Source organism: Carassius gibelio, chromosome B22, assembly GCF_023724105.1.
Source record: "Carassius gibelio isolate Cgi1373 ecotype wild population from Czech Republic chromosome B22, carGib1.2-hapl.c, whole genome shotgun sequence".
Lineage (NCBI taxonomy): Eukaryota > Metazoa > Chordata > Actinopteri > Cypriniformes > Cyprinidae > Carassius > Carassius gibelio.
Window position 1 is genome coordinate 4,089,199 of NC_068417.1, and position 11,481 is coordinate 4,100,679.

Consider the following 11,481-nt stretch of genomic DNA (forward strand, 5'->3'; position numbering starts at 1 on the left):
AATATAACTTAATTTGTAATTACACGTACATAAACAAAAATCTGACTCTACGAGTACATGAAAACGTTCACAAAAGTTCAGTTTATCAGTATATGTTGTAATAAATATTTGAGACATTTTATCAGAATGTATTAGATTATAAAGAGTGATAGTCAATGTAAAAAGCGCAAAAAGCATCAAAGAAAATACAAATATACAATATTCACGTATATTGTATACTTCCTATTACATTCAGCTGTATTTTTTGTGGCCAATTTGTACAATATATTTACAAGTTTAATAAGCTTTGGTTAAGTAAATTTTTGCTGAAGTACTTAAAAACATAAAAAAAACACAATTTATCATAAATATAGCAATCTTTATTTTACAGGTGATTTTATTCAAAAATCAGAGCAACATTACAATCAAACCAACAGTTTGTTATGAGTCAGAAACAGGTGGTTTTTACATCACTGAAAATATTGACTGAATGCATATGTCATGGCAGAAACAAACAAACAAACAAAGATATCATTGGACGTTTCAATCTGCGAGATTTAATGAACGTCTTAAATCCGCCGTCTGTCGTTAAAGTGGAAGAACTCCCAGAAAGGATTTGGCAACAAGCAACGTCTAACGAAACGAATCAAAGCTTATGATTAAGTGTGCAGACAGACATTCATACTAAAAAAGATGACGAATACGAAACATTTATTATCTCTCACACTGGATGTGATGAAGATATGGAAGAACAGCAGACGATGAAGCGTTAAAATAGAAATCAACTATTCGAGCTCCTCGCCGAAGTTTAATCGGCGAATAAAAGATCGTTAATAATATCAATTGCACAACTTGTTTTCTGGGTGGCAGCATTGAGCTGTTTCTACAAACTACCCTTTATAACATCTTTATTTATTTTATTTATTTTTATGAATCGCCTGAGAGGGATGTTTAGAAATAAAGAGTTCGGTAAAATAAGCAAAACGGCATGCAAATGTCAAAACGTTATATTTAAGGCAATTGTTCACATGTGTGAAATACTTAAATTAAAACTCAACACTAATCAGCAGTGACTAACAGATCGATACTTTGGGAATAATCGTCGACATTCGAAGAAAATTCAACGTACAACGTCAGCTCAAAATCTGGTGCATACATAAGCAAATTATTTCTGAAATTTGGCGACGCCGCAGGAAAGACATAGAAGACATCTTTTAAACATGTTAAAATGTCTTCGAACTTTCTAAAAGCGAAATACTTCCAGAAGAAACCGATTCTTGGCATTTTTTATTTTAACGTCTGAACATTTCAGACATGATGCAAAGTAAAACAAGGTGAATCTCATCAAATTTGTCATATTTCAGTTCTAAAACAAAATAAATAAACAAGAAATTATATTAAGAAGCACATTTTAAAACTATTATTTCTACGACAAATTCTTAAATCACAAAAAAAAGTAAATGTTTTTTTTATATTGTACAATTTTAAGCTTATAAATGGCAGTATTTTTGCATTAAATTATATTTATACTGATTGTAATATTACAAAAAATACTGTGGTATTGTAATTAAATTGTTGTTAAAATAATGTGCTTAAAATATATTTTATTGTCCTAAATATATTTCCTTTTAATTTTGGTGTGAAACATGACATTGTGAGATTGACCCCGGAGGCACAGTGTGGGACACGACGACCTGAACTAATGAAATCTCAACACAAACCAGCTAAAGACTGTGATTTCATCTAGGGACGAACCAATAAATTAAGTGCTTTCCATCTAAAACCAAACAAAACATCTTTCAGAGGGACCGTAAACCAGCTGGCGATGAAACGGAGTGATGAGGGGAAGAAATACGGCCTGATTATTTCACAAAAGATGGAGCTAAACACAAAATAGAGACGCTCGTAAACAAGTAACAGGAAATCATTATTAGCAGCCACAAAATCATCATGTTTAATCCAATTCATACCACGTGAGAACGAGTCGTTAAAACGATAATACAGACCCCGACGGCCCCAATGCATCATGGGTAATTCAGAGCAAGAAACATTTCCAATCTCATTAAAATAATGACCTAAAGAAAAGTGACCTTTCGGAAGTTTGCTCACTCGTTGGTTAGTTCGTTAGTTTGTTCATTTATTCATTCGTTGGAGAAGAAGAAACTGCATTAAAGGAACAGCCCCCCAAATAAAAGTTTGTTTCTTCATCAGGTTTGGAGAAATGTAGCATTGCATCAGCGTCTCGTCAATGGATGCTCTGCAGTGAATGGGTGCCGTCAGAATGAGACTGAGAAAAACATCACAATAATCCACAGCACTCCAGTCCATCAGTGAACATCTGGACAAGACAAAAGAAAGATCTGTGCAGATTTATCTCCTGATTCAAACTTTTTAAAGAGTCATTATGGATTTTGGACTTTTATTTTAGTTAAAAACACCTTAATGATGGATCTGTTTCTTACAGATGCAAAGCTTTTGTCTTTTCCAGATTAACGGGAGTACTTATTGGATTACAAGGTTACATGGATTATTTGTGTATTATTGTTTGGACTCTCAATCAATCTAATGGCACCCATTAATGCAATACATTTCTCCAAATCTGATGAAGAATTTAAGCACATTTTCATTTCTTTCTGAATTCTTCCTTTAGTCTAAGCGCAGAATGGTGTAAATCAGGATGCATTGGCTCTGGTTTAGTATGAGGCTGAAAGTGCAGGAAGATGAACCCATATGTCAGTGGTCACTCGATGGCTGCCGCTATGCTCTGTGCATTGATCTTGAAGACGCAGATGTGCAGGTGAGATGCAATCTCGTTGCAGACACTCGTGCAGTAGCGCACGAGATCAAACAGGGACAGAATCTGTTCAAAACAAAGTCAAACACAAGGAATCTGGTCAAAACAAATGGCAAACACAAGGAATCTAGTCTAATTTAAACACGGAATCTGGTCAAAACTAACGGCAAACGTGGAATCTGGTTGAAATTAACAGCAAATGCGGAATCTGGCTGAAATTAACGGTAAATGGTGGAATCTGGTCAAAACGAATGGCAAACGCGGAATCTGGTCAAAACTAATGGCAAACGCAGAATCTGGTCAAAACTAACGGCAAACGTGGAATCTGGTTGAAATTAACGGCAAATGCGGAATCTGGCTGAAATTAAGGGTAAATGGTGGAATCTGGTCAAAACGAACGGCAAACGCAGAATCTGGTCAAAACAAACGGCAAACGCGGAATCTGGTCAAAACGAACGGTAAATGGTGGAATCTGGTCAAAACAAACAGCAAACATGGAATCTGGTCAAAACGAACGGCAAACGCAGAATCTGGTCAAAACAAACGGCAAACGCGGAATCTAGTCGAAACGAACGGTAAATGGTGGAATCTGGTCAAAACTAACAGCAAACATGGAATCTGGTCAAAACTAATGGTAAATGGTGGAATCTGGTCAAAACTAACGGCAAACGCAGAATCTGGTCGAAACGAACGGCAAATGGTGGAATCTGGTCAAAACAAACAGCAAACATGGAATCTGGTCAAAACGAACGGCAAACGCAGAATCTGGTCAAAACAAACGGCAAACGCGGAATCTAGTCGAAACGAACGGTAAATGGTGGAATCTGGTCAAAACTAACGGCAAACGCAGAATCTGGTCGAAACGAACCGCAAATGGTGGAATCTGGTCAAACTAACGGCAAACGCAGAATCTGGTCGAAACGAACGGCAAATGGTGGAATCTGGTCAAACTAACGGCAAACGCAGAATCTGGTCGAAACGAACGGCAAATGGTGGAATCTGGTCAAAACTAACGGCAAACGTGGAATCTGGTTGAAATTAATGGCAAATGGTGGAATCTGGTCAAACTAACGGCAAACGCAGAATCTGGTCGAAACGAACGGCAAACATGGAATCTGGTTGAAATTAATGGCAAATGGTGGAATCTGGTCAAACTAACGGCAAACGCAGAATCTGGTCGAAACGAACGGCAAATGGTGGAATCTGGTCAAAACTAACGGCAAACATGGAATCTGGTTGAAATTAATGGTAAATGGTGGAATCTGGTCAAACTAACGGCAAACGCAGAATCTGGTCGAAACGAACGGTAAATGGTGGAATCTGGTCAAACTAACCGCAAACGCGGAATCTGGTCAAAACGAACGGCAAATGAAGAATCTGGTCAAAACAAACGGAAAATGGTGGAATCTGGTTAAAATTAATGCCAAACGTGGAATCTGGTCGAAACAAATGGCAAATAAAAAAACTTGCAGCTCTTAAAGGAACAGTACTACACATTCTGCCGTTTGTCATTAAAGGGATAGTTCACCCAAAAAAATTTATTCTGTCATTATTTACTCAGTCGTGTTGTACCAAACCTGTATTAGTTTTTTTATTCTTGTGCTGAATACAAATGAAGATATTTTAATAAATGTGGGTAACCTAACAGTTGCTGGTCCACACTGAATTTTTATAGTAGGAAAAAAATACAAATAAGAAAGTAACTGGGGACCAAAATAACTTTTTACGTTCAACAGAAGAAAGAAACTCATTCAGGTTTAAAACAACTTGAAAGCGAGTATGACACACTTAAATTTTTTTACTTTCCTTTATTGTTAATATAATGAGACACAAAGAAAAATATCTCACTGCTCTTGACTGAAGAACTATAATACAATTGCTGAAGTTTAGCAGTAATAAAATAACTTGAAATTTTCTTAACAGTATCGGTATCGATAAAATGTAAACGATACCCATCCGTACTTGTAATATGTGACTTTATGTGAATCTGAGGTGATCTCACCAGTGAAATCCACAGCACCAGATACTCGTCGATGAAGCTGTTGAAATACTGATCGAGAAACAGCAGGCCAGGACCCAGAAACGCTGCGTCGTGAAGATGCATCTCACTCTTGGTCATGTGAGCCACCTGACGAGACAAACACAGCTCAGACACACGGCAGAAACCGAGGCTACGTCCTCAAGCGTCTTCACTCACCACTAGTTTATTGGTGATTTTGGCCGAAACGAAGCCGAAGGCTAGAATATAAAGACAAGGGTGTTTCTGGAAAAGCTGCACGGCTGATTTCTTATAAATCATCACTGCGAGGACGATAACTGAGCCGATGTGCAGGACGGGTGATAACACGCTCGTACCCTGAAACACACAGGTATTTATAGTTGAGAAATACACAATATTTAATATAATAACATATGTCTAATGAATACTGGAGGTGGCATACGTACCGCTATAGTGGATCCGTTCTTCCCCACGCCGCCTGTAAATATGACTCTGAAGTAATTGGTGCACGAGAAAACCACCGCAATAAATGTGCAAAGTGCTGGGATTATTTTCATTTGGATGTTTATTACGGGAATCTGGCGAATGTGAGAGAGAGAGAAAGTTACATTCAAACACATATATATGTATTAATATACATCTTTATGACTATTGCCATTGATATTATAATTTATTTTTTAAATTTCAATATTTTTAATACATCTTAACAATATTTTAAAGATTTTTATTGTTTTTAATGTATCATTTACATTATGCATTATTATAATATAATAATAATAATAATGTATACACACGTAAATAAATTCTTGAAAAAAATATTACAAATCTTCCTGTTCAAACACTTTGTCTGGTATTGTAGGTTATAATTTACATTATGTAATTTGTAATTATATTACTTAGCAATATTAAATTAAAAGTATACATAGAATATAATGATATTATATGTAATTTATTGTGTGTGTGTGTATATTTATATACATGCATATATTATAAATTACAAAATAATAGTATGCATAATTAACAATATACATTTCTATTATATATTATTTTACAATATTTTAAAGAATTTATGTATATACATTATATTTAATAAAATATGAAATTTAATTAGATCTATTATTTAAATGACAAATTATACATTATTCAAATTAAACTACAAAGCATTACATTTTAATTAAGCATTATTAAAAAGAAAACTTTTTTTGTGTATATAAATTATACAGTATTAAGTAAACTAAATTATTTTATAAATGTATCTATTTATATTGAGTATCTATTTATATTGTAAACAATTATTTTTAAATATACCTTCTTTACAAGACAAATGCATGAAAACAATGTTAAAATCTTGTAATACTTGTTAAGAGCTAATAACAGGCGCGTGATGAAGTGAAGTGAAGCGCTGATTGTTTGAGGCTGAAGCAGTTCTAATAATCACAGGTGTGTGTGAGAGCAGGATTACCGGCGACTGCCAGAAAGCTGATCCGCCCACAGCAGCCAGCAGATACAGCAGAATTATGAAGATCTGCACTTCTGTCACATCAATGCTGATTAGATCAGAGCAGAGCAGAGGAGACACAGACGAGCGTTAGACATAACACACACAGATACACGCACTCTCACACACACACGCACTTTCACATACACACACACAGATACACGCACTCTCACACACACACACACACACACACACACACACGCGCACACTCTCTCACACACACGTGCGCACACTCTCTCACACACACGTGCGCACACTCTCTCACACACACGTGCGCACACTCTCTCACACACACGTGCGCACACTCTCTCAAACACACACGCGCGCACACGCGCACACGCTCTCGCACACACACACACACTCTCGCACACTATCTCACACACACACGCACTCTCACACACACACTCTCTCGCACACACACTCACATACACACTCTCTCGCGGACTCACTCGCGCACTCACTCTGGCACACACACTCTCTCGCACACTCTCAAGCACACACACACACACACTCTCTCGCGGACTCACTCTGGCACACACACATGCACAATCACGCACTCTCACACACACTCTCGCGCACTCTCTCGCGCACACTCTCTCGCACACTCTCTCGCACACTCTCTCGCACACTCTCTCGCACACTCTCTCGCACACTCTCTCGCACACTCTCTCGCACACTCTCTCGCACACTCTTGGAAACTCTCACACACACACACTCTCACACACACTCTCTCTCACTCACACACACTCTTGCGCACACACACTCTCGCACACACACACGCACACACTCGCACACTCTCGCACACACACGCACTCTCACACACACACTCTCTCGCACACTATCTCACACACACTCACACACACGCACTCTCACGCACTCTCACGCACACACACTCTCACGCACACACACTCTCTCGCACACACACTCTCTTGCACGCGCACTCTCTCGCACGCGCACTCTCTCGCACGCGCACTCTCTCGCACGCGCACTCTCTCGCACACACACACTCTCTGGCGGACTCACTCGCGCACTCACTCTGGCACACACACTTTCTCGCACACTCTCTCTCGCACACACACTCGCACAATCACGCACTCTCACACGCAAACTCTCTCGAACACACACTCTCTCGCGGACTCACTCGCGCACTCACTCTGGCACACACACTCTCTCGCACAATCACGCACTCTCACACGCACACTTTCGCGCACTCTCGCGCACACTCTCTCGCACACTCTTAGAAACACTCACACACACACTCACACACTCTATCTCACTCACACACACTCTCTCGCACACACACTATCACACACTCTCACTAACACACTCACACACTCTCACACACACTCTCCCACACACACACAGCTGATCTGAGTGTCATTCTCGATTGGAATCAATCAGGCTGATTAGTGTTTCAGGCAGCTGATTGGTGCATTGCTCGCGTCAGCAGCCAAAGAGCTGTCTGATTGGCTGTTCGGCGCTGGATTTACCGTCACGCTCCAAACCGTGGCCCGACGGCGGCCGTGAACGTCTGCAACAAAGACAGATCTGCAGCTCTGTGATGTCAAATCTGCCCGAGGCACAGCGACAGAACATTACACCAGGTGAGCACACACGTAATGTAATGAGTGTTTAATTCACACAGGAAGCCAGAGGGCGCTCTCGCACAGAAACTTCATGTATGCATCGCAGAAGTAATAGCATTGACGACGCTCCTGGAAATCCCTAACATGGACAAAGTATCCAGTTATCACTGATAAAACACAACGGAGACAACACTGATGAAACATGAAGACTATAAACATACCAATGCACAAAATATAGCTATGCTCTGTGTTCTTCACGCAATCTTGGGTATTTTTATAAGGATAAAGTATAATGCTGATCAACAAAACCTTTATCACTGTATATCATACTATGATTCTGACTCTTTGGCCACAAAGATGTTATTTTAAACACTTGACTGATGTTATGAAGTTAATTTGGAGAAAAAGCATGTCTTTGTTGGACAACAGGTTTGTAAACAGGCTCATACTCCTGCAAAACTGTACTACTTATACTATATTTATTATCGCAAACAGGATATCGTCCATCCCTAGAGCTGGGACTGTGTGAAAACAGACCGAACAGCAGTAAATGTGCTTCTGTTGAAATGAAGCACTGAATGGATTTGAGTAGAAGTGTTGTATACTCACATGCCGAAGCGCAGCGTGCCGGAGACGTAGGTCTGCCAGTGAGCACAGTAAAACATGAACATGCCGGAGAAACAGCAGAAGAACATCCAGTCGGGGTGAGAACCCAGCTGCACGGCGATACTGGTGCCCAGAACCACAAACACTGACAGAGACACACAAACCGCTGAGAATCACACACTAGAGTGCTTACACACCAGCTTTACTATCATCAACATTATATATATATCTCTTTAGAAGATTGCATTATTTGCATCATGCATTATAAATACAAATGCATATTTAAAATTAGCAATTTTATATCATGCAATTATTCGTAAATTGTGAATAGTAATTTCGTTATTTTAAATATAACAATTACATTAGTATTAGTAAATCAATGTAAAATAAAACATATAATTTATGTACATTATGTAGGATTTTTTACATTAATAATAAATAATTTATTGACTATGTAAGTTTAGTTTTTAAACGTATAAATTACGTTAAGTAATGTGCTATTAATTATTTATTATAGTTATACAATTATATTTATATATATATATATATATATATATATTGTTTTTATTATGATTTTTGTATATTATATAGAATTTATGCATTATTAACAAATTATTATGTGATTTATTAACACATTTTATAATATAATATATTTTATAATACAGTTTATTAATAATATAGATACTTATGTACATCATATATAATTTAATAAATCAATAATGAATTGTACATTATTATACTTGTTGTATCAATTATATTACATAATGTATTTTTAGCATATTAAATATCTAATTTATTTACATGCATTATAATTTACATTATGTATGTATAATTTGCAAAAATATTCTATGCATAATAATTTGGTTAATTCTATTATTAGTCTATTATGCGACATAAATGCAAATATATATTTTATATGTTTAATTTCATATGTTTATTGGACATTATATAAATATACATTATAAATAACATAATATGCATTACATTTATATTATTATTTTTTGATTACCACAATATTTAAAAGGCAAAGGTTGTGTAAGCAAAAAATGTCTAATGGCAGCTAATTTCGTATTAGACTTTAATCAAAGAACATTCAGTAACACAGCAATTTAAATTAACGTGAAAAATAACACTTAACATACTGCGCAATAGCGTGATGCTCACCTGTGGAGAGTGAATCGCAGCCGTGGTCGAACAGCTCCCCCAGTGGTGAACTGCTGTTAGTGCGTCGCGCCTGTTTCCCATCGATGGCGTCCAGCGACTGATAGACGAACAGACCCACCGCGCACAGCAGATACGCCCAGAGAGGAGCCTAAACACAAGGCATTAATGAGTTTATCTTACGAATATTCTATTATCACAACAGCACGATTTGCATGTGTATTTGGTAATGCGATATATCACGATAATGAACGTGAATGATAGTGTTATCATGGGCACTTCAAAATAACGTGAATAATTATTTATCAAAAATTATTCCGAATTTTAAGAATACTCTCATCAACTGGTCACAAATAGCACACTTTTTTGATACAATTCCTTTATTGTATTTAAATTACAAAAAATTAAAGAAAAATTACTACACCTGTACTATGACAACATTATTGTGCAGCTTAATTACAATATCGTGATACTACCATATTGCGTGATAAAAGCATTAGCAATTAATCGCAACATGAAAATTTGATACCGTGATATATGCGTATGTGGTACCTGTTCGGTGGCGGTCGGGCAGTAATACACCAGCACCAGGGTGGTGAAGATGTTCGTGGCCAGTCCGACGATGGTGATGAGGTTGGGCGCGATCCAGGGGGGCATCGTGCGCACCAGCCACTCCCAGTAGCGCTGCATGACGGGTTCGAGCAGCGAGCGACCCGAGCTGCTGTAACGGTGCTCCTCCAGACGCTTCAGCTGGTGCCGCGACAGAACGGGTGCCGGCAGCTCAAACAGACGTCGCAACGCCCCGGGCGCAAACCAGCACGACGAATCCACACCCCGGGCCCGCTCCTGGACCACAGTCCCGCCCCCCCGTCGCCCACTCATCACTCCCAGTCAATCACTGCCCGAGTCTGAGCCTGACTCCGCCCACTCCACGCCCACAGAGCCACAGCAGGATGGCTGGACACCTGCAAACAAAGTTAATTTGTAACTGAAAAAATGAGGGTGTGGAATGTCATAAAATGCTAATCAGTTTACCTGTTCACCAATCGCGACTTAGACGGCCAACAGACCACGCCTCCAAACAAAGCCCCTGGAGCTTACGTCACGACGGCCGATCGCGCCCCGCTTCCTGGTTAATCAGAGCATTAGTAAATAATTATTAAACATCCAGGACAATATTCTAAACACTTAAATAACATTAAAATAAATAACATTTCGTAAAACGATACATTTACCAGTGTACTTAAAAATTAAAACTCGGAGTACCGCAGACAAATCAATAACAAACAGTAAAACATCAGATGTCACTCGTTTACAGTGGTTATAACATAAACAATAGGTGAAAGCGTCTTATTAAATACCTCGTTATTTATACAGTTTCAGTGATTCTGGGTTTAACGGGTCAGATGACTGGTGACCCACGGGTGTCTGTCACCGGTGGTCTCTCTGTCAGGGTTCGGTGTAAACGGTCGAGGGTTCGAATCCCGATCCGGTTCCTTGTTTGGTCGATCGTTTAACCTTCCAGCCGCGTGACGTTAACTCACCCGCCAACTGCAGACAGACTCCGTATTCGGAGAAGACGCTCGCGCGGGGATCCTGACGCTTCGGCTCCGGTGTCGGTTCCGCCGGTCGCGGTACACGGTTAGCGCGAGGTGCTAGCGCGACGCCGCCGGTCACTTCCGGCGGAGCTCAACGCGGACGCGTCAAGAGTGTCGTGGACGCGAGGAACTGCGCACATAGGCGCGTGTCAAGAAGTGACTCAAGAGTGTCATAAACGCGCAGCGCAGAAACAGCGCTTAAAAAGTATTGCGCAAATAAATAAATACATTAAAAAATCTAAATAAACTACTTTTAGAAA

At 39.0% G+C, this 11,481-nt stretch overlaps 1 protein-coding gene across 1 annotated transcript; it reads right to left on the reverse strand.

Annotated features, from left to right (window-relative positions):
• Window positions 1-337: 337 nt before the first annotated feature.
• On the reverse strand, window positions 338-11,332 carry cept1b (choline/ethanolamine phosphotransferase 1b). The gene is made up of 10 exons (XM_052590012.1): window positions 10,985-11,332; window positions 10,659-10,752; window positions 10,176-10,588; window positions 9,627-9,774; window positions 8,466-8,607; window positions 6,235-6,319; window positions 5,219-5,350; window positions 4,971-5,129; window positions 4,776-4,901; window positions 338-2,839 (listed from the first exon to the last, which is right to left on the reverse strand). The coding sequence occupies exons 3-10, from the start codon at window positions 10,503-10,505 to the stop codon at window positions 2,720-2,722; spliced, it is 1,242 nt and encodes a 413-aa protein (XP_052445972.1). The 5' UTR covers window positions 10,506-10,588; window positions 10,659-10,752; window positions 10,985-11,332; the 3' UTR covers window positions 338-2,719.
• Between the last annotated feature and the right edge of the window lie 149 nt (window positions 11,333-11,481).

What these genes read in the sequence shown, in the direction of transcription:
- cept1b (XM_052590012.1), bottom strand. Translation starts at nt 10,505, where the DNA reads ATGAGTGGGCGACGGGGGGGCGGGACTGTGGTCCAGGAGCGGGCCCGG. An exon ending in GGCACGCTGCGCTTCGGCAT is followed by an intron (nt 6,320 to 8,465) that starts GTGAGTATACAA and finishes TGATCTAATCAG; the next exon opens with CATTGATGTGACAGAAGTGC. An exon ending in TGGTGCTGTGGATTTCACTG is followed by an intron (nt 2,840 to 4,775) that starts GTGAGATCACCT and finishes TGTTTTGAACAG; the next exon opens with ATTCTGTCCCTGTTTGATCT.